Below are 26303 nucleotides of genomic sequence, written 5' to 3' on the forward strand. Positions count from 1 at the left end.
GATCAGGGAGGTCACAGAATGTCCATCCCTAGAGATGCTCAAAAGTTTCGTTCAATAACTCCCTCGGGAAACTGAGGGAAACTACCCTCAGCATCTCAAAAGACTTATTCCAAAATACATCATACAAGAATTTCAAAACATGAAATGATGCACTGAGTCATTAAAAAACACGGAAACAGAGAAACAGAGAAGTTCCTACAGTACAAGATGATTACAAGGAAAATGTATTTACCAGGCAAGAAAACCTAAAATTGAAAAAATGCAATTGCTAATGATAAGACCTTTCTTTCACACAGCACACTGAGACACTTTTACTGAAAATTTGCTCAACTGACAAAAGCAGCAAAACTATACTGAAATATTCTTGCCTGACACTCCATCACTGAACACGAAAGACCTCAAAAGAGACTCCTCAGGAAGTTTAAAAGTGTTCAAAGAGAAGAAAGGCAAAACAAAACACTGCAAGCACTCCATCAGTCAAACTCACTCAAACCTACAAACAAAAGCCACTACCTTCAGGACAAGCCATGCTCGAGAGCTCCAGAGATTCATAGAATCACAGAATCATTAAGGCTAGAAGAGACCTCCAAGATCATCTCTCTAACCAACCCCCTGTCCCCAACGTCACCCACTAAACCCTCACCCTAAGCATCACATCCAACCTTTCCTTAAACACCCCCAGGGACAGTGATGACACCACCTCCCTGGGAAACCCCGTTCAACACCTGACCACTATTTCAGAGAGGAAAAGTCTCAGAATTTCCAACCTAAACCTTCCCTGGCACAACTTGAGGCTATTCCCTCTTCCATCACTAGTTGTCTATGGGAAGAGGCCAACCTGCAGCTCCCCACAACTTCCTTTCAGGTAGCTATAGAGAGCCATAAGCTCTGCCCTGAGCCTCCTCTTCTCGAGAAGAAACACCCCCAGTTCCCTCAGTCACTCCTCATTAACACTTGTGGTCCAGGCCCTTCACCAGCTTCGTAGCCCTTCTCTGGGCACGCTCCAGGGCCTTGATGTCTTTCTTGTAGTGAGGGCCCCAAAGCTAAACACAGTACTCTGTTCTGTTGAGGCTGCACCTCGAGTACAGGGGGATGATCACCTCCCTGGTCCTGCTGGCCATCCTATTCCTGACACAAGCCAGGATGCCACTGGTCTTCCTGGCTGCCTAGGCATGCTGCCAGTATCATTTTCAAAGTACTACAAAACGTAAAAAGCAATGACGAATTACTACCAAAAAAAGAGCCAAAAAACGAAACTCAAAGAAAAGCCGCAAAAACTACCACCATTTCAAAAATGAAAAAAATAAATGCTTTATATGGTTGGGAAACTTTACCGGAAATAAGACATACCACACAGGAAAAAAGGGAAGCCATAAAAAGTTCTCAGACAAAGCTCCCTGGACACCCTCTCCCCACCACTTTCACATCCCCCACACAAACGCTAAGGACAGATTAACCACCACCTCGCAAAAATAAATAAATAAATAAATAAAAAATAAGCCAAGGACCTCCAAAACCTGTCCCAGGCTCAGGGGAAACTCACCAACACACTTCCCTACACACCATACCACCAACAACCTTTGTTCAGTCCACAGAAGACGAGACTGAGTAAAGGACTCACGGTAGCTGCAGCTTTCTCAGAAATCTCCTCTCAAACTACCACCACAAAGCAATGGTTACACCAGACAACTCCCTTAGGTTCCATTGAAGAACCAAACTTCACAATACTTAAAAAAGACACAGAAACATCAACACATACAAGGGAATCCAGAGGAAACACATTAGTGGTACAAAGAAGGCAACCTAACACTATGGCATTGCAAAGCGAAACAAGACTTGTGCAGAAAGAGAAATTTCAGTGTAGCTCTGGTGCAAAGATGCTTGTTTAAAACAAAATGGAAACCAGAAATAGGAAACAAACACAACATCTGTGGCACACCTTTCCCCACAACTTTCTCGAAACCACTTTCACTTCCCCGCCTCCAAATACGCCAAAAAATATCCACCACAACATGAGCCAAGGACCTACAGCTTGCGCACCGCACTCAGGGCCAAACCCACCAAGGCATTTCCCCTCAAACCACAACCAAGCCAAACTGAAAACCACAGCCAAAAACCTCGAAGACCTGAAAGTGATGAAGGGAAAGGAAGATGCAGCACTGCATAAAGCTCGACACCCGGCAGCACCCCGAGCACCAACACCACCCAGCCCCAACAGGCTCTTGCCCAGCACAACCCAAGAGCCACCATGCCTGGGCCATCAGCCCCACCACCACCAGCCATCTACAGCGCCCTCCTGGCCCTCCTGCTCCTCCTCACGCCTCCCGCCAACGCCTTCTCCTGCGGCCCCCTGCGCCTCCACGACAGCACCTTCACCTGGGACAGCCTCCAGCTCCTCCGCGACATGGCTCCCAGCCCCACACAGCCCTGCCCGCAGCAACACGCGCCTTGCTCCTTCCCGGACACCCTCCTGGACACCAACGACACGCAGCAAGCCGCACACACCGCCCTCCACCTCCTCCAACACCTCTTCAACATCCTCAGCAGTCCAAGCATCCCTGTGCACTGGCTCGATGCTGCACGCAATGACCTCCTCAACCAGCTCAACCACTACATCTACCACCTCGAGCGCTGCTTCCCAGCCGACGCCACGCGCCTCCACAGGCGAGGGCCCCGCAACCTTCACCTCAGCATCAACAAGTACTTCAGGAGCATCCAACACTTTCTCCAGAGCCACAACTACAGCCCCTGTGCGTGGGACCACGTCCGCCTCGAGGCTCGCGCCTGCTTCCAGCGCCTGGACACGCTGATACGGCGGATGAAGAGCCAAGCATCTCCCAGCCTCTTCAGAAGCCATCTGCACCTTATGACTGTCCCCAGCCAACGCCAGTGGACGCCGAGCAAGAGGCACCAGCTGCAGCACAGACGGGGTCGGCTCAGCACTGCTCAGCCCTCCTCCAGCCACAAGCCCATGGTGTCAGGGAAACAGCCGTGACTGCGCTGAGGCCAGGCCTGGTCCTGGCTGCGAGACAGTGTATCCAGCCGTGTGGCGTGCACCATGGACACTTCACTGCTAGGGGAGGGGGAAGACACACCTATGTCGCACACCCAGGGGACGGCCGTGAGGCGATGGGGATACATGAATTTATTACCCGTGGGGCTGTGTTGCCTATCTGGACTGCAGCCTCTCCTGACGGAAGGGGAAGGCGTCGATGGGCACTTTTTGCGGACTTGGACATGTCAATGACTATTTATTGCAGAACTTTATTTATCATGCCTTTGTTTATTTATCCCCCTTTTTTATTTATTCATCCTTATTTATTTGCACTTAGTATTTATTCACTCTTTTTCTGGAAATAAAGATTTTATATTTTATAAAAAAGACAAGAAGTGGTGGTCATCTTTCATAGGCGCCACAGGCAGAGTCGGGCTCCCTGAGGCCAGCAGAGCCTTGCTTCCTGCAGCCTGTCCCACTGACGGCCTCTGTCACTGGTTGAGGGCTCTGGGCTGCTAACTGCTACCACAGGCCTGTCGGGGAGCAGCGCCTCTCCCAAGCCCACCAAGCCCATGGGCAATCTCCCACCAACACCAGACCTAATGGTGCATGCCTGCCCTGGAAACATGGCGCCTGCATCACACACTCCTCGTCTGCCACCACCCACCTGCTCCCTTCCCAGTCCTCTCCCACTGCCACGGTGTGAAAGCCACCTTCATGTTGTCGTGGTTCCGCTCGAGTGGGCAGCCGAGCTCCACCACAGCCGCTCTCTCACTCCCCCTCCTCAAAGAGGAATGGGGAGAAAATATGTAAAAAGGGCTCAAGGGTTGAGATAAGGACAAGAAAATCACGCAATAATTATTGTAACGGGCAAAACAGACTCAGCATAAGAAGATAGTAAGATTTATTGCTCATTACTAACAAGCTAGAGAAGTGAGAAACAAAGGAAAGAAACCAAAAGCACCTTCCCCCCCATCCACCCTCTTCCACCTCCTCCCCCCGAGCGGCGCAGGGGAACGGGGGAATGGGGGTTATGGTCAGTCTACAGCACTTCTTCTCTGCCGCTCCTTCTCGGTCACTCTCGTCCCCTGTGCTGTGGGGTCCCACCCACGGGATGCAGTCCTTGATGAACTGACCCAGCGTGGGCTTCCCACAGGTAGCAGCTCTTCCAGAACTGCTCCAGATATGGGTCCGTACCAGGGATCCATCCCTCAGGAGAAAACTGCTCCAACCTGGCTCCCCTACGGGCAGCAGCTCCTGCCAGGTCACCTGCTCCTGCGTGGGCTCCTCTCCACGGGCTACGGGTCCGGCCCGGTATCTGCTCCGGCAGGGGTCTTCCACAGGCGGCAGCCTCCGTCGGTGCAGGGCCACCTGCTCCACCGTGGTCTCCTCCACGGGCTGCAGCGTGGAACCCTGCTCCACCGTGGTACTCCATGGGCTGCAGGGGCACAGCCTGCTTCACCACGGTCCTCACCACAGGCCGCAGGGGACTTCTGCTCCGGCGCCTGGAGCACCTCTCCCCCTCCTTCTACACTGACCTTGGCACCTGAAAGGCTGTTCCTCACTCCCTTCACTCTCCCAGCTGCTGTGTGGCGCAGCGTTTTTTCCCGTCTTAAATATGCTCTCACAGAGGCGCAAAACAACATCGCTTATTGGCTCAGCTCTGGAAAACAATGGGGCCCTTCCCAAACATGGGGCAGCTTCTAGATCTTTCTCACAGAAACCACCCCTATGGCCCCCTGCTACCAAAACCTTGCCACGTAAACCCACTACACATGTGCACCCCAAGACCAACACCCCATCATGACCAACCTTCTGGCGATGCCACGGGGCTGCCTGGGGCTAAAGAGGGAGGCAGGGACAAAGCGTACGTCACAGAGGAGAGGGGGGACTAAACAAGGCCTGTGGAGGTCTGGGCAAAAAGCTGCACCTCAGCGCTAACCAACAACACACAGGAATATCAAAAAGAGACACACACACACAAAAAAAAAAAAAAAAAAAAAAAAACAGATGCTCAGGAACTGCTCATTGTTCTCCTACTGCCACCACGGTCTTGCACTTCTTCATCCCAACACAACCTTAGTAAGCAAACAGCAGCATCCTTCAACACCACCACCCGTGACAGTCCAACCCAGTCAGCACAGAACAGCACAGCATCCCACACACCACCAGCTGCTCCTTTACCTTGACCACCACCCCAAAAAACACTGCCCCAGCTGCTTTACCCCAACAAGTAAGCTAGGGCAAGAAAACAACAATGCCCGGTACCTCCAGGCTCCTCCTGGAGAGGGGAAAGAGGCCGTTCTCAATGCTGTCACACCACCTCCAACGTATCATTACTGCAAAGATACTGCTCTGGGCAACAGCAAACAGAGATGTCGCTTGCAACTGAGAAGTGAAGGAACAAATGTACTCAGGCACACAGCACAAGCCCTCCCACAGCAGCCTCCAGCTCCCGGTCATACCATAATCCTCCTCATGTTACTCCTAATCCTGCAATCCCAGAAAGGGGGACCTGACTGACTCTGTCTTGTGAGGTAGCTGCAGAGAGCAACCCTCCTCTTAAGAACAAAACACGAGAGAAACGCAGGAAATTCACAAATGACTTTCAAACTTACAAAACTGAAAGATAAGTATTATCTTTATCATTAATGTGATAAAATACCAAAAAAGGGATCAGGGAGGTCACAGAATGTCCATCCCTAGAGATGCTCAAAAGTTTCGTTCAATAACTCCCTCGGGAAACTGAGGGAAACTACCCTCAGCATCTCAAAAGACTTATTCCAAAATACATCATACAAGAATTTCAAAACATGAAATGATGCACTGAGTCATTAAAAAACACGGAAACAGAGAAACAGAGAAGTTCCTACAGTACAAGATGATTACAAGGAAAATGTATTTACCAGGCAAGAAAACCTAAAATTGAAAAAATGCAATTGCTAATGATAAGACCTTTCTTTCACACAGCACACTGAGACACTTTTACTGAAAATTTGCTCAACTGACAAAAGCAGCAAAACTATACTGAAATATTCTTGCCTGACACTCCATCACTGAACACGAAAGACCTCAAAAGAGACTCCTCAGGAAGTTTAAAAGTGTTCAAAGAGAAGAAAGGCAAAACAAAACACTGCAAGCACTCCATCAGTCAAACTCACTCAAACCTACAAACAAAAGCCACTACCTTCAGGACAAGCCATGCTCGAGAGCTCCAGAGATTCATAGAATCACAGAATCATTAAGGCTAGAAGAGACCTCCAAGATCATCTCTCTAACCAACCCCCTGTCCCCAACGTCACCCACTAAACCCTCACCCTAAGCATCACATCCAACCTTTCCTTAAACACCCCCAGGGACAGTGATGACACCACCTCCCTGGGAAACCCCGTTCAACACCTGACCACTATTTCAGAGAGGAAAAGTCTCAGAATTTCCAACCTAAACCTTCCCTGGCACAACTTGAGGCTATTCCCTCTTCCATCACTAGTTGTCTATGGGAAGAGGCCAACCTGCAGCTCCCCACAACTTCCTTTCAGGTAGCTATAGAGAGCCATAAGCTCTGCCCTGAGCCTCCTCTTCTCGAGAAGAAACACCCCCAGTTCCCTCAGTCACTCCTCATTGACACTTGTGGTCCAGGCCCTTCACCAGCTTCGTAGCCCTTCTCTGGGCACGCTCCAGGGCCTTGATGTCTTTCTTGTAGTGAGGGCCCCAAAGCTAAACACAGTACTCTGTTCTGTTGAGGCTGCACCTCGAGTACAGGGGGATGATCACCTCCCTGGTCCTGCTGGCCATCCTATTCCTGACACAAGCCAGGATGCCACTGGTCTTCCTGGCTGCCTAGGCATGCTGCCAGTATCATTTTCAAAGTACTACAAAACGTAAAAAGCAATGACGAATTACTACCAAAAAAAGAGCCAAAAAACGAAACTCAAAGAAAAGCCGCAAAAACTACCACCATTTCAAAAATGAAAAAAATAAATGCTTTATATGGTTGGGAAACTTTACCGGAAATAAGACATACCACACAGGAAAAAAGGGAAGCCATAAAAAGTTCTCAGACAAAGCTCCCTGGACACCCTCTCCCCACCACTTTCACATCCCCCACACAAACGCTAAGGACAGATTAACCACCACCTCGCAAAAATAAATAAATAAATAAATAAAAAATAAGCCAAGGACCTCCAAAACCTGTCCCAGGCTCAGGGGAAACTCACCAACACACTTCCCTACACACCATACCACCAACAACCTTTGTTCAGTCCACAGAAGACGAGACTGAGTAAAGGACTCACGGTAGCTGCAGCTTTCTCAGAAATCTCCTCTCAAACTACCACCACAAAGCAATGGTTACACCAGACAACTCCCTTAGGTTCCATTGAAGAACCAAACTTCACAATACTTAAAAAAGACACAGAAACATCAACACATACAAGGGAATCCAGAGGAAACACATTAGTGGTACAAAGAAGGCAACCTAACACTATGGCATTGCAAAGCGAAACAAGACTTGTGCAGAAAGAGAAATTTCAGTGTAGCTCTGGTGCAAAGATGCTTGTTTAAAACAAAATGGAAACCAGAAATAGGAAACAAACACAACATCTGTGGCACACCTTTCCCCACAACTTTCTCGAAACCACTTTCACTTCCCCGCCTCCAAATACGCCAAAAAATATCCACCACAACATGAGCCAAGGACCTACAGCTTGCGCACCGCACTCAGGGCCAAACCCACCAAGGCATTTCCCCTCAAACCACAACCAAGCCAAACTGAAAACCACAGCCAAAAACCTCGAAGACCTGAAAGTGATGAAGGGAAAGGAAGATGCAGCACTGCATAAAGCTCGACACCCGGCAGCACCCCGAGCACCAACACCACCCAGCCCCAACAGGCTCTTGCCCAGCACAACCCAAGAGCCACCATGCCTGGGCCATCAGCCCCACCACCACCAGCCATCTACAGCGCCCTCCTGGCCCTCCTGCTCCTCCTCACGCCTCCCGCCAACGCCTTCTCCTGCGGCCCCCTGCGCCTCCACGACAGCACCTTCACCTGGGACAGCCTCCAGCTCCTCCGCGACATGGCTCCCAGCCCCACACAGCCCTGCCCGCAGCAACACGCGCCTTGCTCCTTCCCGGACACCCTCCTGGACACCAACGACACGCAGCAAGCCGCACACACCGCCCTCCACCTCCTCCAACACCTCTTCGACACCCTCAGCAGCCCCAGCACCCCCGCGCACTGGCTCCACACCGCACGCCACGACCTCCTCAACCAGCTCCAGCACCACATCCACCACCTCGAGCGATGCTTCCCAGCCGACGCCACGCGCCTCCACAGGCGAGGGCCCCGCAACCTTCACCTCAGCATCAACAAGTACTTCGGCTGCATCCAACACTTCCTCCAGAACCACACCTACAGCCCCTGCGCGTGGGACCACGTCCGCCTCGAGGCTCACGCCTGCTTCCAGCGCATCCACCGCCTCACCCGCACCATGCGCTAAGAGGAGCCCCACACGCAAACCTCTGCCCTCATGCCTCCCTTCGCCCACCACACAGGGACGCTGACAAGAACTGACCAGAGCCCAGTGGCCACCACCACCCACCCCCTCCTTATTTAACTATTTATTTCAACCATGATTCTCATCTATTTATTAGTAACTATTTATGCAAACCAAATAAAGACCTTTTCTAAGAACCTGCCCAGTCCTACGGCAGCCCTCTCTCTGGCCCGGGGGCATCTGGACAATGCCCTCAGCTCCAGCCTTACGCTTCTGCTTAGCCCTCGAGTGCTCAGGCACTTCCACTCAACCGTCTCGGGAGAACCCCACCAACCAAACTCCTCTCGCTCACTCCTCTCCCGGCCCGGCCCAGACCGGGACACCTCTGCCAACAGGCCCTCTCCCTCTCTCTCTCCCCCCACGCCCTCGCAGCCACCACCCCCACACACTCAGCACCTCTCTCCTTCTCCCAGCCTCCGTCAGCACAGCAGGCACAGCTCGCTCTCGCTCTCCTCCTCTCCTACAACCTCCGCAGCTTCAGCGACCGCAAACCTCTCCCTCCGCCAACGCCACTGACGCCCTCACCAACAACACCCAAAACCCAGCGCTCCGCTCCTCAGACAACAAGCCCCTCCACAGCCCGCTGCCCGCTCTCCTACCCCGACCCACACGGCCAGGGAGCAACGTGGCCTTCGCGCCTGGCCAGGCACACGGCACGCTCGCGGGCACGACACACTCACTGCTCACAGCCAACACGGCCGCACGACACGAATCTCCTCTTTCACTCAAGCTTCTCCTCTCAGGACAACATTACGCACATCCCTCACCAAGGCACACCACCCAACCTCATCTTTTCACCTTGCTGGGGAGAAATTTAATGAAATAGAACAAGGGCAGGTGGACAGTCCTGCAGCTGGGCAAGCACAGCTCCACACACCACCAGAACTTGGGGACTGTCGTGCTGGAGAGCAGCGAAGGGGAAACGGACCCGCGGGTCCTGCTGGACAGCACGATGACCACCAGCCAGCTTGGGGTTGTGTGCTTGTGGCCAACAAGGCCAAAGGCATCCTGGGGCGTATTACAAGGGCTGTGCTTATCAGGTTGAGAGAGGCTCTCCTCCCCCTCTACTCTGCCCTGCTGCTGAGAACACATCTGGAATATTCTCTCCAGTTCTCAGACCCTTACTTCAACTAAGGACAGGGAACTGCTTGAGAGAGTCCAGCACAGAGCCACGAGGACCGTGAAGGGAGTGGAGCATCTCCCTTACCAAAAACGGCTGAGGCAGCTCGCTCTCTTCAGCTTGGAGAGGAGCACACTCAGGGCTGACCTTATTCGTCTTTGTCAATGCGGGAAGGACAAGTGTCAGGAGGATGGAGCCAGGCTCTTCTCTGTGACATCCACACATAGGACAAGGAGCAACGGGTGCAAGCTGGAATATTCAGATTACACCTCACGTTCCGTGTCAATATGAGACAAAACTTCTCCACGGTGAGGCTCGCAGAACACTGGAACAGGCTGACCACGGGAGCTGTGGAGTCCCCTTCTCTGGAGACATTCACAACCTGCCTGGAGGCGCTCCTGTGCGACGTGATCTCAGTCTTCCTGCTCCGGCAGCGGGAACAGACTAGATGATCGGTCAAGGTCCCTTCTATCCCTCACATTCTGTGACTGTGTCACTCACTTCAGCAGAGCTTTCCAGACTTCCTCTCACAGTACCCTTCCGGACAAAACGGACACCAAACTGCTCCACGAGTACACAGGACGAGAGGACAGCAACCACCAGACAAGGCGGCCTCAGAGGCTTACGCTAAACGGCCTTACAGCAGGCTGGCAGCCAGTCACTAACGGGATGCCCTAGGCCGACATTTCAGGGACGGCTCTCTCAAGTGCCTTCATGAACAACCTGGATGCAGGACTCAAAGGCAGAACGAGTGACTTAGCCAACAACACTACACTCGCAGGAGGCACGCACTCCCGCGAGGACACAGAGCCCTCGCACGCACCTCTTGGCAAACCAGAGGGCTGGGCACTCACCAACCACCTCACGGGCACCAAGACCAAGCGCTGCGTTGGGCTGCACCAGGGACGGGGCAACCCTGCCTTCACGGGCACACGGGGGGAACACAGGCCGGACAGCGGCCCCACAGAAACACATCTCAGCCTTTGGGTCAACACCAAGTGCAAGAGGAGCCAGCAGCATGCCCTGGCAGACAAAAGGGCCAGCCATTTCCTAGGCAGCCCCAGGCCCAGCCAGGGAAGGCATTGTCCCACTCTGCTCTGGGCCAGCCTCACCTCGAGCACCCTCTGCACTTCTGGGTACCACAAAACAAGGGCATAAAGCTATTGGAGAACTTCCAAACGAGGGAAACGGAGACCTGCAGAGGTCCAGAGGGCAAGACGTGCGAGCAGTGGATCAAGTCCCTCACTTTGTTCAGCCAACAACAGCAGGCCTCATGCCGGCATGCGGCTCCCTCACGAGGGGAGCAGAGGGGCACGCCCTGAGCTCTGCTCTCTGGGGACAGCCACAGGACCCCAGCGAACGGCACGGAGCTGGGACAAGGAAGGCTCACGCTGCCTCTTCGGAAAAGCTTCTTCACAGAGAACGTAGCTGGGCACTGCAACACGCTCCACAGGGAGGTGCTCACGGAGCTCAAGGACTGCTTGGACAAGGCTCTCAGAAATACACACTTTGGGCTCCTCCTGCACGGACCCAGGACTTGGACTACACCGTCCTGGAGGGCCCCTTCACACTCACCATATACCATGGTTCTACGCTTCTTCTTGCCTCCTGACACAGTCACAGCTTTCTTCACAGCCTTCTTCCCACAAGGACCAACAAACGCCTACACGCCATGACAGAGGAAAGAGCTCCTTGCCCTTCTACTGCTTCACAAATAACCAAGAGCAAAACAAAGGGGAAAGACCAAAAAACAAGCCCAATACAACCAGCAACACAAGCACAGCACCACAGACAATGCAGTGCCCTCTCTGCACACACTTCAAGATGGACTTGATGAGCTACCATCCCTCGAGGTCTTCAAGAAACGCCTACATTCAGGGCTTCATGGCAAGGGATACTGCTGGACAAGCACACAAGCTTAAGGGTTCAGCTACATGATCTTCGAGGTCTTCCCCAACCTCAATGACTCCATGATGCTGGGGGATCCTTTCATTTGCAGGACATGCTACCACAAACTCCCGCCTCATCCTAAAAAAAAAAAAAAAAAAAACACAAACACAAACCCAACATACGGGTGATCCAACCAAGGACAAGGCACAGACGCCTTTGGGAAGCTCCATCCAGACAGACACTCCAAGCACAGGAACACAAGGGACACCTCTCCCCCAACAATTCCTGCCTACAGCAAGGCAGATCTTGCACCAAGCAGATCACAACACCCCTGACTCCAGAAACACATCGAAACCTGCAATGAACAACTGAGCTGAAAGGAAAAACGGAACACGCGGGCAAAAGAAGACCAAGAAGAAAAAACCCAAACCTCACACTAGGCCATGACATAGGGAAAGTGCACCTCGGAAGGAAGAGCACTCTTGGCCAACGCTCAACTACTCTCCCTCAAGGCCAAAAGGGAAACACTAAGAAAAGCACATCCGCAGCACAGCTGCACCAGCACCCTCTCCCCAACACTTTCACATCCCCCACACAAACACTAAGGACAGAGTACCCACCATGTCAACAAAAACACGAGCCAAGGACCTACAGCTCGCGCACCGCGCTCAGGGCAACCCCAACAACGCACTTCCCCTCAAACCACAACCAACCAAAACTGAAAAGCTACAGCCGAAAGCACCTCAATGACCTGAAAGCGACAAAGGGAAAGGAAGATGCCGCACTGCATAAAGCTTGACACCCGGCAGCACCCCGAGCACCAACACCACCCAGCCCCAACAGGCTCTTGCCCAGCACAACCCAAGAGCCACCATGCCTGGGCCATCAGCCCCACCACCACCAGCCATCTACAGCGCCCTCCTGGCCCTCCTGCTCCTCCTCACGCCTCCCGCCAACGCCTTCTCCTGCAGCCCCCTGCGCCTCCACGACAGCACCTTCACCTGGGACAGCCTCCAGCTCCTCCGCGACATGGCTCCCAGCCCCACACAGCCCTGCCCGCAGCAACACGCGCCTTGCTCCTTCCCGGACACCCTCCTGGACACCAACGACACGCAGCAAGCCGCACACACCGCCCTCCACCTCCTCCAACACCTCTTCGACACCCTCAGCAGCCCCAGCACCCCCGCGCACTGGCTCCACACCGCACGCCACGACCTCCTCAACCAGCTCCAGCACCACATCCACCACCTCGAGCGATGCTTCCCAGCCGACGCCACGCGCCTCCACAGGCGAGGGCCCCGCAACCTTCACCTCAGCATCAACAAGTACTTCGGCTGCATCCAACACTTCCTCCAGAACCACACCTACAGCCCCTGCGCGTGGGACCACGTCCGCCTCGAGGCTCACGCCTGCTTCCAGCGCATCCACCGCCTCACCCGCACCATGCGCTAAGAGGAGCCCCACACGCAAACCTCTGCCCTCATGCCTCCCTTCGCCCACCACACAGGGACGCTGACAAGAACTGACCAGAGCCCAGTGGCCACCACCACCCACCCCCTCCTTATTTAACTATTTATTTCAACCATGATTCTCATCTATTTATTAGTAACTATTTATGCAAACCAAATAAAGACCTTTTCTAAGAACCTGCCCAGTCCTACGGCAGCCCTCTCTCTGGCCCGGGGGCATCTGGACAATGCCCTCAGCTCCAGCCTTACGCTTCTGCTTAGCCCTCGAGTGCTCAGGCACTTCCACTCAACCGTCTCGGGAGAACCCCACCAACCAAACTCCTCTCGCTCACTCCTCTCCCGGCCCGGCCCAGACCGGGACACCTCTGCCAACAGGCCCTCTCCCTCTCTCTCTCCCCCCACGCCCTCGCAGCCACCACCCCCACACACTCAGCACCTCTCTCCTTCTCCCAGCCTCCGTCAGCACAGCAGGCACAGCTCGCTCTCGCTCTCCTCCTCTCCTACAACCTCCGCAGCTTCAGCGACCGCAAACCTCTCCCTCCGCCAACGCCACTGACGCCCTCACCAACAACACCCAAAACCCAGCGCTCCGCTCCTCAGACAACAAGCCCCTCCACAGCCCGCTGCCCGCTCTCCTACCCCGACCCACACGGCCAGGGAGCAACGTGGCCTTCGCGCCTGGCCAGGCACACGGCACGCTCGCGGGCACGACACACTCACTGCTCACAGCCAACACGGCCGCACGACACGAATCTCCTCTTTCACTCAAGCTTCTCCTCTCAGGACAACATTACGCACATCCCTCACCAAGGCACACCACCCAACCTCATCTTTTCACCTTGCTGGGGAGAAATTTAATGAAATAGAACAAGGGCAGGTGGACAGTCCTGCAGCTGGGCAAGCACAGCTCCACACACCACCAGAACTTGGGGACTGTCGTGCTGGAGAGCAGCGAAGGGGAAACGGACCCGCGGGTCCTGCTGGACAGCACGATGACCACCAGCCAGCTTGGGGTTGTGTGCTTGTGGCCAACAAGGCCAAAGGCATCCTGGGGCGTATTACAAGGGCTGTGCTTATCAGGTTGAGAGAGGCTCTCCTCCCCCTCTACTCTGCCCTGCTGCTGAGAACACATCTGGAATATTCTCTCCAGTTCTCAGACCCTTACTTCAACTAAGGACAGGGAACTGCTTGAGAGAGTCCAGCACAGAGCCACGAGGACCGTGAAGGGAGTGGAGCATCTCCCTTACCAAAAACGGCTGAGGCAGCTCGCTCTCTTCAGCTTGGAGAGGAGCACACTCAGGGCTGACCTTATTCGTCTTTGTCAATGCGGGAAGGACAAGTGTCAGGAGGATGGAGCCAGGCTCTTCTCTGTGACATCCACACATAGGACAAGGAGCAACGGGTGCAAGCTGGAATATTCAGATTACACCTCACGTTCCGTGTCAATATGAGACAAAACTTCTCCACGGTGAGGCTCGCAGAACACTGGAACAGGCTGACCACGGGAGCTGTGGAGTCCCCTTCTCTGGAGACATTCACAACCTGCCTGGAGGCGCTCCTGTGCGACGTGATCTCAGTCTTCCTGCTCCGGCAGCGGGAACAGACTAGATGATCGGTCAAGGTCCCTTCTATCCCTCACATTCTGTGACTGTGTCACTCACTTCAGCAGAGCTTTCCAGACTTCCTCTCACAGTACCCTTCCGGACAAAACGGACACCAAACTGCTCCACGAGTACACAGGACGAGAGGACAGCAACCACCAGACAAGGCGGCCTCAGAGGCTTACGCTAAACGGCCTTACAGCAGGCTGGCAGCCAGTCACTAACGGGATGCCCTAGGCCGACATTTCAGGGACGGCTCTCTCAAGTGCCTTCATGAACAACCTGGATGCAGGACTCAAAGGCAGAACGAGTGACTTAGCCAACAACACTACACTCGCAGGAGGCACGCACTCCCGCGAGGACACAGAGCCCTCGCACGCACCTCTTGGCAAACCAGAGGGCTGGGCACTCACCAACCACCTCACGGGCACCAAGACCAAGCGCTGCGTTGGGCTGCACCAGGGACGGGGCAACCCTGCCTTCACGGGCACACGGGGGGAACACAGGCCGGACAGCGGCCCCACAGAAACACATCTCAGCCTTTGGGTCAACACCAAGTGCAAGAGGAGCCAGCAGCATGCCCTGGCAGACAAAAGGGCCAGCCATTTCCTAGGCAGCCCCAGGCCCAGCCAGGGAAGGCATTGTCCCACTCTGCTCTGGGCCAGCCTCACCTCGAGCACCCTCTGCACTTCTGGGTACCACAAAACAAGGGCATAAAGCTATTGGAGAACTTCCAAACGAGGGAAACGGAGACCTGCAGAGGTCCAGAGGGCAAGACGTGCGAGCAGTGGATCAAGTCCCTCACTTTGTTCAGCCAACAACAGCAGGCCTCATGCCGGCATGCGGCTCCCTCACGAGGGGAGCAGAGGGGCACGCCCTGAGCTCTGCTCTCTGGGGACAGCCACAGGACCCCAGCGAACGGCACGGAGCTGGGACAAGGAAGGCTCACGCTGCCTCTTCGGAAAAGCTTCTTCACAGAGAACGTAGCTGGGCACTGCAACACGCTCCACAGGGAGGTGCTCACGGAGCTCAAGGACTGCTTGGACAAGGCTCTCAGAAATACACACTTTGGGCTCCTCCTGCACGGACCCAGGACTTGGACTACACCGTCCTGGAGGGCCCCTTCACACTCACCATATACCATGGTTCTACGCTTCTTCTTGCCTCCTGACACAGTCACAGCTTTCTTCACAGCCTTCTTCCCACAAGGACCAACAAACGCCTACACGCCATGACAGAGGAAAGAGCTCCTTGCCCTTCTACTGCTTCACAAATAACCAAGAGCAAAACAAAGGGGAAAGACCAAAAAACAAGCCCAATACAACCAGCAACACAAGCACAGCACCACAGACAATGCAGTGCCCTCTCTGCACACACTTCAAGATGGACTTGATGAGCTACCATCCCTCGAGGTCTTCAAGAAACGCCTACATTCAGGGCTTCATGGCAAGGGATACTGCTGGACAAGCACACAAGCTTAAGGGTTCAGCTACATGATCTTCGAGGTCTTCCCCAACCTCAATGACTCCATGATGCTGGGGGATCCTTTCATTTGCAGGACATGCTACCACAAACTCCCGCCTCATCCTAAAAAAAAAAAAAAAAAACACAAACACAAACCCAACATACGGGTGATCCAACCAAGGACAAGGCACAGACGCCTTTGGGAAGCTCCATCCAGACAGACACTCCAAGCACAGGAACACAAGGGACACCTCTCCCCCAACAATTCCTGCCTACAGCAAGGCAGATCTTGCACCAAGCAGATCACAACACCCCTGACTCCAGAAACACATCGAAACCTGCAATGAACAACTGAGCTGAAAGGAAAAACGGAACACACGGGCAAAAGAAGACCAAGAAGAAAAAACCCAAACCTCACACTAGGCCATGACATAGGGAAAGTGCACCTCGGAAGGAAGAGCACTCTTGGCCAACGCTCAACTACTCTCCCTCAAGGCCAAAAGGGAAACACTAAGAAAAGCACATCCGCAGCACAGCTGCACCAGCACCCTCTCCCCAACACTTTCACATCCCCCACACAAACACTAAGGACAGAGTACCCACCATGTCAACAAAAACACGAGCCAAGGACCTACAGCTCGCGCACCGCGCTCAGGGCAACCCCAACAACGCACTTCCCCTCAAACCACAACCAACCAAAACTGAAAAGCTACAGCCGAAAGCACCTCAATGACCTGAAAGCGACAAAGGGAAAGGAAGATGCCGCACTGCATAAAGCTTGACACCCGGCAGCACCCCGAGCACCAACACCACCCAGCCCCAACAGGCTCTTGCCCAGCACAACCCAAGAGCCACCATGCCTGGGCCATCAGCCCCACCACCACCAGCCATCTACAGCGCCCTCCTGGCCCTCCTGCTCCTCCTCACGCCTCCCGCCAACGCCTTCTCCTGCAGCCCCCTGCGCCTCCACGACAGCACCTTCACCTGGGACAGCCTCCAGCTCCTCCGCGACATGGCTCCCAGCCCCACACAGCCCTGCCCGCAGCAACACGCGCCTTGCTCCTTCCCGGACACCCTCCTGGACACCAACGACACGCAGCAAGCCGCACACACCGCCCTCCACCTCCTCCAACACCTCTTCGACACCCTCAGCAGCCCCAGCACCCCCGCGCACTGGCTCCACACCGCACGCCACGACCTCCTCAACCAGCTCCAGCACCACATCCACCACCTCGAGCGATGCTTCCCAGCCGACGCCACGCGCCTCCACAGGCGAGGGCCCCGCAACCTTCACCTCAGCATCAACAAGTACTTCGGCTGCATCCAACACTTCCTCCAGAACCACACCTACAGCCCCTGCGCATGGGACCACGTCCGCCTCGAGGCTCACGCCTGCTTCCAGCGCATCCACCGCCTCACCCGCACCATGCGCTAAGAGGAGCCCCACACGCAAACCTCTGCCCTCATGCCTCCCTTCGCCCACCACACAGGGACGCTGACAAGAACTGACCAGAGCCCAGTGGCCACCACCACCCACCCCCTCCTTATTTAACTATTTATTTCAACCATGATTCTCATCTATTTATTAGTAACTATTTATGCAAACCAAATAAAGACCTTTTCTAAGAACCTGCCCAGTCCTACGGCAGCCCTCTCTCTGGCCCGGGGGCATCTGGACAATGCCCTCAGCTCCAGCCTTACGCTTCTGCTTAGCCCTCGAGTGCTCAGGCACTTCCACTCAACCGTCTCGGGAGAACCCCACCAACCAAACTCCTCTCGCTCACTCCTCTCCCGGCCCGGCCCAGACCGGGACACCTCTGCCAACAGGCCCTCTCCCTCTCTCTCTCCCCCCACGCCCTCGCAGCCACCACCCCCACACACTCAGCACCTCTCTCCTTCTCCCAGCCTCCGTCAGCACAGCAGGCACAGCTCGCTCTCGCTCTCCTCCTCTCCTACAACCTCCGCAGCTTCAGCGACCGCAAACCTCTCCCTCCGCCAACGCCACTGACGCCCTCACCAACAACACCCAAAACCCAGCGCTCCGCTCCTCAGACAACAAGCCCCTCCACAGCCCGCTGCCCGCTCTCCTACCCCGACCCACACGGCCAGGGAGCAACGTGGCCTTCGCGCCTGGCCAGGCACACGGCACGCTCGCGGGCACGACACACTCACTGCTCACAGCCAACACGGCCGCACGACACGAATCTCCTCTTTCACTCAAGCTTCTCCTCTCAGGACAACATTACGCACATCCCTCACCAAGGCACACCACCCAACCTCATCTTTTCACCTTGCTGGGGAGAAATTTAATGAAATAGAACAAGGGCAGGTGGACAGTCCTGCAGCTGGGCAAGCACAGCTCCACACACCACCAGAACTTGGGGACTGTCGTGCTGGAGAGCAGCGAAGGGGAAACGGACCCGCGGGTCCTGCTGGACAGCACGATGACCACCAGCCAGCTTGGGGTTGTGTGCTTGTGGCCAACAAGGCCAAAGGCATCCTGGGGCGTATTACAAGGGCTGTGCTTATCAGGTTGAGAGAGGCTCTCCTCCCCCTCTACTCTGCCCTGCTGCTGAGAACACATCTGGAATATTCTCTCCAGTTCTCAGACCCTTACTTCAACTAAGGACAGGGAACTGCTTGAGAGAGTCCAGCACAGAGCCACGAGGACCGTGAAGGGAGTGGAGCATCTCCCTTACCAAAAACGGCTGAGGCAGCTCGCTCTCTTCAGCTTGGAGAGGAGCACACTCAGGGCTGACCTTATTCGTCTTTGTCAATGCGGGAAGGACAAGTGTCAGGAGGATGGAGCCAGGCTCTTCTCTGTGACATCCACACATAGGACAAGGAGCAACGGGTGCAAGCTGGAATATTCAGATTACACCTCACGTTCCGTGTCAATATGAGACAAAACTTCTCCACGGTGAGGCTCGCAGAACACTGGAACAGGCTGACCACGGGAGCTGTGGAGTCCCCTTCTCTGGAGACATTCACAACCTGCCTGGAGGCGCTCCTGTGCGACGTGATCTCAGTCTTCCTGCTCCGGCAGCGGGAACAGACTAGATGATCGGTCAAGGTCCCTTCTATCCCTCACATTCTGTGACTGTGTCACTCACTTCAGCAGAGCTTTCCAGACTTCCTCTCACAGTACCCTTCCGGACAAAACGGACACCAAACTGCTCCACGAGTACACAGGACGAGAGGACAGCAACCACCAGACAAGGCGGCCTCAGAGGCTTACGCTAAACGGCCTTACAGCAGGCTGGCAGCCAGTCACTAACGGGATGCCCTAGGCCGACATTTCAGGGACGGCTCTCTCAAGTGCCTTCATGAACAACCTGGATGCAGGACTCAAAGGCAGAACGAGTGACTTAGCCAACAACACTACACTCGCAGGAGGCACGCACTCCCGCGAGGACACAGAGCCCTCGCACGCACCTCTTGGCAAACCAGAGGGCTGGGCACTCACCAACCACCTCACGGGCACCAAGACCAAGCGCTGCGTTGGGCTGCACCAGGGACGGGGCAACCCTGCCTTCACGGGCACACGGGGGGAACACAGGCCGGACAGCGGCCCCACAGAAACACATCTCAGCCTTTGGGTCAACACCAAGTGCAAGAGGAGCCAGCAGCATGCCCTGGCAGACAAAAGGGCCAGCCATTTCCTAGGCAGCCCCAGGCCCAGCCAGGGAAGGCATTGTCCCACTCTGCTCTGGGCCAGCCTCACCTCGAGCACCCTCTGCACTTCTGGGTACCACAAAACAAGGGCATAAAGCTATTGGAGAACTTCCAAACGAGGGAAACGGAGACCTGCAGAGGTCCAGAGGGCAAGACGTGCGAGCAGTGGATCAAGTCCCTCACTTTGTTCAGCCAACAACAGCAGGCCTCATGCCGGCATGCGGCTCCCTCACGAGGGGAGCAGAGGGGCACGCCCTGAGCTCTGCTCTCTGGGGACAGCCACAGGACCCCAGCGAACGGCACGGAGCTGGGACAAGGAAGGCTCACGCTGCCTCTTCGGAAAAGCTTCTTCACAGAGAACGTAGCTGGGCACTGCAACACGCTCCACAGGGAGGTGCTCACGGAGCTCAAGGACTGCTTGGACAAGGCTCTCAGAAATACACACTTTGGGCTCCTCCTGCACGGACCCAGGACTTGGACTACACCGTCCTGGAGGGCCCCTTCACACTCACCATATACCATGGTTCTACGCTTCTTCTTGCCTCCTGACACAGTCACAGCTTTCTTCACAGCCTTCTTCCCACAAGGACCAACAAACGCCTACACGCCATGACAGAGGAAAGAGCTCCTTGCCCTTCTACTGCTTCACAAATAACCAAGAGCAAAACAAAGGGGAAAGACCAAAAAACAAGCCCAATACAACCAGCAACACAAGCACAGCACCACAGACAATGCAGTGCCCTCTCTGCACACACTTCAAGATGGACTTGATGAGCTACCATCCCTCGAGGTCTTCAAGAAACGCCTACATTCAGGGCTTCATGGCAAGGGATACTGCTGGACAAGCACACAAGCTTAAGGGTTCAGCTACATGATCTTCGAGGTCTTCCCCAACCTCAATGACTCCATGATGCTGGGGGATCCTTTCATTTGCAGGACATGCTACCACAAACTCCCGCCTCATCCTAAAAAAAAAAAAAAAAAAAACACAAACACAAACCCAACATACGGGTGATCCAACCAAGGACAAGGCACAGACGCCTTTGGGAAGCTCCATCCAGACAGACACTCCAAGCACAGGAACACAAGGGACACCTCTCCCCCAACAATTCCTGCCTACAGCAAGGCAGATCTTGCACCAAGCAGATCACAACACCCCTGACTCCAGAAACACATCGAAACCTGCAATGAACAACTGAGCTGAAAGGAAAAACGGAACACGCGGGCAAAAGAAGACCAAGAAGAAAAAACCCAAACCTCACACTAGGCCATGACATAGGGAAAGTGCACCTCGGAAGGAAGAGCACTCTTGGCCAACGCTCAACTACTCTCCCTCAAGGCCAAAAGGGAAACACTAAGAAAAGCACATCCGCAGCACAGCTGCACCAGCACCCTCTCCCCAACACTTTCACATCCCCCACACAAACACTAAGGACAGAGTACCCACCATGTCAACAAAAACACGAGCCAAGGACCTACAGCTCGCGCACCGCACTCAGGGCAACCCCAACAACGCACTTCCCCTCAAACCACAACCAACCAAAACTGAAAAGCTACAGCCGAAAGCACCTCAATGACCTGAAAGCGACAAAGGGAAAGGAAGATGCCGCACTGCATAAAGCTTGACACCCGGCAGCACCCCGAGCACCAACACCACCCAGCCCCAACAGGCTCTTGCCCAGCACAACCCAAGAGCCACCATGCCTGGGCCATCAGCCCCACCACCACCAGCCATCTACAGCGCCCTCCTGGCCCTCCTGCTCCTCCTCACGCCTCCCACCAACGCCTTCTCCTGCAGCCCCCTGCGCCTCCACGACAGCACCTTCACCTGGGACAGCCTCCAGCTCCTCCGCGACATGGCTCCCAGCCCCACACAGCCCTGCCCGCAGCAACACGCGCCTTGCTCCTTCCCGGACACCCTCCTGGACACCAACGACACGCAGCAAGCCGCACACACCGCCCTCCACCTCCTCCAACACCTCTTCGACACCCTCAGCAGCCCCAGCACCCCCGCGCACTGGCTCCACACCGCACGCCACGACCTCCTCAACCAGCTCCAGCACCACATCCACCACCTCGAGCGATGCTTCCCAGCCGACGCCACGCGCCTCCACAGGCGAGGGCCCCGCAACCTTCACCTCAGCATCAACAAGTACTTCGGCTGCATCCAACACTTCCTCCAGAACCACACCTACAGCCCCTGCGCATGGGACCACGTCCGCCTCGAGGCTCACGCCTGCTTCCAGCGCATCCACCGCCTCACCCGCACCATGCGCTAAGAGGAGCCCCACACGCAAACCTCTGCCCTCATGCCTCCCTTCGCCCACCACACAGGGACGCTGACAAGAACTGACCAGAGCCCAGTGGCCACCACCACCCACCCCCTCCTTATTTAACTATTTATTTCAACCATGATTCTCATCTATTTATTAGTAACTATTTATGCAAACCAAATAAAGACCTTTTCTAAGAACCTGCCCAGTCCTACGGCAGCCCTCTCTCTGGCCCGGGGGCATCTGGACAATGCCCTCAGCTCCAGCCTTACGCTTCTGCTTAGCCCTCGAGTGCTCAGGCACTTCCACTCAACCGTCTCGGGAGAACCCCACCAACCAAACTCCTCTCGCTCACTCCTCTCCCGGCCCGGCCCAGACCGGGACACCTCTGCCAACAGGCCCTCTCCCTCTCTCTCTCCCCCCACGCCCTCGCAGCCACCACCCCCACACACTCAGCACCTCTCTCCTTCTCCCAGCCTCCGTCAGCACAGCAGGCACAGCTCGCTCTCGCTCTCCTCCTCTCCTACAACCTCCGCAGCTTCAGCGACCGCAAACCTCTCCCTCCGCCAACGCCACTGACGCCCTCACCAACAACACCCAAAACCCAGCGCTCCGCTCCTCAGACAACAAGCCCCTCCACAGCCCGCTGCCCGCTCTCCTACCCCGACCCACACGGCCAGGGAGCAACGTGGCCTTCGCGCCTGGCCAGGCACACGGCACGCTCGCGGGCACGACACACTCACTGCTCACAGCCAACACGGCCGCACGACACGAATCTCCTCTTTCACTCAAGCTTCTCCTCTCAGGACAACATTACGCACATCCCTCACCAAGGCACACCACCCAACCTCATCTTTTCACCTTGCTGGGGAGAAATTTAATGAAATAGAACAAGGGCAGGTGGACAGTCCTGCAGCTGGGCAAGCACAGCTCCACACACCACCAGAACTTGGGGACTGTCGTGCTGGAGAGCAGCGAAGGGGAAACGGACCCGCGGGTCCTGCTGGACAGCACGATGACCACCAGCCAGCTTGGGGTTGTGTGCTTGTGGCCAACAAGGCCAAAGGCATCCTGGGGCGTATTACAAGGGCTGTGCTTATCAGGTTGAGAGAGGCTCTCCTCCCCCTCTACTCTGCCCTGCTGCTGAGAACACATCTGGAATATTCTCTCCAGTTCTCAGACCCTTACTTCAACTAAGGACAGGGAACTGCTTGAGAGAGTCCAGCACAGAGCCACGAGGACCGTGAAGGGAGTGGAGCATCTCCCTTACCAAAAACGGCTGAGGCAGCTCGCTCTCTTCAGCTTGGAGAGGAGCACACTCAGGGCTGACCTTATTCGTCTTTGTCAATGCGGGAAGGACAAGTGTCAGGAGGATGGAGCCAGGCTCTTCTCTGTGACATCCACACATAGGACAAGGAGCAACGGGTGCAAGCTGGAATATTCAGATTACACCTCACGTTCCGTGTCAATATGAGACAAAACTTCTCCACGGTGAGGCTCGCAGAACACTGGAACAGGCTGACCACGGGAGCTGTGGAGTCCCCTTCTCTGGAGACATTCACAACCTGCCTGGAGGCGCTCCTGTGCGACGTGATCTCAGTCTTCCTGCTCCGGCAGCGGGAACAGACTAGATGATCGGTCAAGGTCCCTTCTATCCCTCACATTCTGTGACTGTGTCACTCACTTCAGCAGAGCTTTCCAGACTTCCTCTCACAGTACCCTTCCGGACAAAACGGACACCAAACTGCTCCACGAGTACACAGGACGAGAGGACAGCAACCACCAGACAAGGCGGCCTCAGAGGCTTACGCTAAACGGCCTTACAGCAGGCTGGCAGCCAGTCACTAACGGGATGCCCTAGGCCGACATTTCAGGGACGGCTCTCTCAAGTGCCTTCATGAACAACCTGGATGCAGGACTCAAAGGCAGAACGAGTGACTTAGCCAACAACACTACACTCGCAGGAGGCACGCACTCCCGCGAGGACACAGAGCCCTCGCACGCACCTCTTGGCAAACCAGAGGGCTGGGCACTCACCAACCACCTCACGGGCACCAAGACCAAGCGCTGCGTTGGGCTGCACCAGGGACGGGGCAACCCTGCCTTCACGGGCACACGGGGGGAACACAGGCCGGACAGCGGCCCCACAGAAACACATCTCAGCCTTTGGGTCAACACCAAGTGCAAGAGGAGCCAGCAGCATGCCCTGGCAGACAAAAGGGCCAGCCATTTCCTAGGCAGCCCCAGGCCCAGCCAGGGAAGGCATTGTCCCACTCTGCTCTGGGCCAGCCTCACCTCGAGCACCCTCTGCACTTCTGGGTACCACAAAACAAGGGCATAAAGCTATTGGAGAACTTCCAAACGAGGGAAACGGAGACCTGCAGAGGTCCAGAGGGCAAGACGTGCGAGCAGTGGATCAAGTCCCTCACTTTGTTCAGCCAACAACAGCAGGCCTCATGCCGGCATGCGGCTCCCTCACGAGGGGAGCAGAGGGGCACGCCCTGAGCTCTGCTCTCTGGGGACAGCCACAGGACCCCAGCGAACGGCACGGAGCTGGGACAAGGAAGGCTCACGCTGCCTCTTCGGAAAAGCTTCTTCACAGAGAACGTAGCTGGGCACTGCAACACGCTCCACAGGGAGGTGCTCACGGAGCTCAAGGACTGCTTGGACAAGGCTCTCAGAAATACACACTTTGGGCTCCTCCTGCACGGACCCAGGACTTGGACTACACCGTCCTGGAGGGCCCCTTCACACTCACCATATACCATGGTTCTACGCTTCTTCTTGCCTCCTGACACAGTCACAGCTTTCTTCACAGCCTTCTTCCCACAAGGACCAACAAACGCCTACACGCCATGACAGAGGAAAGAGCTCCTTGCCCTTCTACTGCTTCACAAATAACCAAGAGCAAAACAAAGGGGAAAGACCAAAAAACAAGCCCAATACAACCAGCAACACAAGCACAGCACCACAGACAATGCAGTGCCCTCTCTGCACACACTTCAAGATGGACTTGATGAGCTACCATCCCTCGAGGTCTTCAAGAAACGCCTACATTCAGGGCTTCATGGCAAGGGATACTGCTGGACAAGCACACAAGCTTAAGGGTTCAGCTACATGATCTTCGAGGTCTTCCCCAACCTCAATGACTCCATGATGCTGGGGGATCCTTTCATTTGCAGGACATGCTACCACAAACTCCCGCCTCATCCTAAAAAAAAAAAAAAAAAAAACACAAACACAAACCCAACATACGGGTGATCCAACCAAGGACAAGGCACAGACGCCTTTGGGAAGCTCCATCCAGACAGACACTCCAAGCACAGGAACACAAGGGACACCTCTCCCCCAACAATTCCTGCCTACAGCAAGGCAGATCTTGCACCAAGCAGATCACAACACCCCTGACTCCAGAAAACACATCGAAACCTGCAATGAACAACTGAGCTGAAAGGAAAAACGGAACACGCGGGCAAAAGAAGACCAAGAAGAAAAAACCCAAACCTCACACTAGGCCATGACATAGGGAAAGTGCACCTCGGAAGGAAGAGCACTCTTGGCCAACGCTCAACTACTCTCCCTCAAGGCCAAAAGGGAAACACTAAGAAAAGCACATCCGCAGCACAGCTGCACCAGCACCCTCTCCCCAACACTTTCACATCCCCCACACAAACACTAAGGACAGAGTACCCACCATGTCAACAAAAACACGAGCCAAGGACCTACAGCTCGCGCACCGCACTCAGGGCAACCCCAACAACGCACTTCCCCTCAAACCACAACCAACCAAAACTGAAAAGCTACAGCCGAAAGCACCTCAATGACCTGAAAGCGACAAAGGGAAAGGAAGATGCCGCACTGCATAAAGCTTGACACCCGGCAGCACCCCGAGCACCAACACCACCCAGCCCCAACAGGCTCTTGCCCAGCACAACCCAAGAGCCACCATGCCTGGGCCATCAGCCCCACCACCACCAGCCATCTACAGCGCCCTCCTGGCCCTCCTGCTCCTCCTCACGCCTCCCGCCAACGCCTTCTCCTGCAGCCCCCTGCGCCTCCACGACAGCACCTTCACCTGGGACAGCCTCCAGCTCCTCCGCGACATGGCTCCCAGCCCCACACAGCCCTGCCCGCAGCAACACGCGCCTTGCTCCTTCCCGGACACCCTCCTGGACACCAACGACACGCAGCAAGCCGCACACACCGCCCTCCACCTCCTCCAACACCTCTTCGACACCCTCAGCAGCCCCAGCACCCC

At 55.3% G+C, this 26303-nt stretch overlaps 6 protein-coding genes across 11 annotated transcripts in view; 5 read left to right on the forward strand and 1 right to left on the reverse strand.

Annotated features, from left to right (window-relative positions):
- UBAP2 (ubiquitin associated protein 2) overlaps positions 1-26303 on the reverse strand; it is a 143403-nt gene that overhangs the window by 23601 nt on the left and 93499 nt on the right. The window lies entirely within an intron of this gene.
- LOC309890026 (interferon-like) lies at positions 1619-3559 on the forward strand. The gene has a single exon (XM_082783396.1). The coding sequence runs from the start codon at positions 2249-2251 to the stop codon at positions 2993-2995; it is 747 nt and encodes a 248-aa protein (XP_082639522.1). The 5' UTR covers positions 1619-2248; the 3' UTR covers positions 2996-3559.
- Positions 7288-12441, forward strand: LOC309890029 (interferon-like). The gene has a single exon (XM_082783400.1). It carries the CDS (start codon positions 7918-7920, stop codon positions 8494-8496), a length of 579 nt encoding a protein of 192 aa, XP_082639526.1. The 5' UTR covers positions 7288-7917; the 3' UTR covers positions 8497-12441.
- LOC309890033 (interferon) lies at positions 12437-16325 on the forward strand (the record flags this gene model as incomplete). The annotated part of the gene is made up of 1 exon (XM_082783404.1): positions 12437-16325. The coding sequence occupies one exon, from the start codon at positions 12437-12439 to the stop codon at positions 13013-13015; it is 579 nt and encodes a 192-aa protein (XP_082639530.1). The 3' UTR covers positions 13016-16325.
- Positions 16954-21450, forward strand: LOC309890031 (interferon; the record flags this gene model as incomplete). The annotated part of the gene is made up of 1 exon (XM_082783402.1): positions 16954-21450. One exon carries the CDS (start codon positions 16954-16956, stop codon positions 17530-17532), a length of 579 nt encoding a protein of 192 aa, XP_082639528.1. The 3' UTR covers positions 17533-21450.
- Positions 21473-25422, forward strand: LOC309890034 (interferon-like; the record flags this gene model as incomplete). Its single annotated transcript, XM_082783405.1, has 1 exon — positions 21473-25422. One exon carries the CDS (start codon positions 21473-21475, stop codon positions 22049-22051), a length of 579 nt encoding a protein of 192 aa, XP_082639531.1. The 3' UTR covers positions 22052-25422.

Source organism: Aythya marila (genome assembly GCF_965140915.1).
Source record: "Aythya marila genome assembly, chromosome: Z".
In the NCBI taxonomy this organism is placed as follows: domain Eukaryota; kingdom Metazoa; phylum Chordata; class Aves; order Anseriformes; family Anatidae; genus Aythya; species Aythya marila.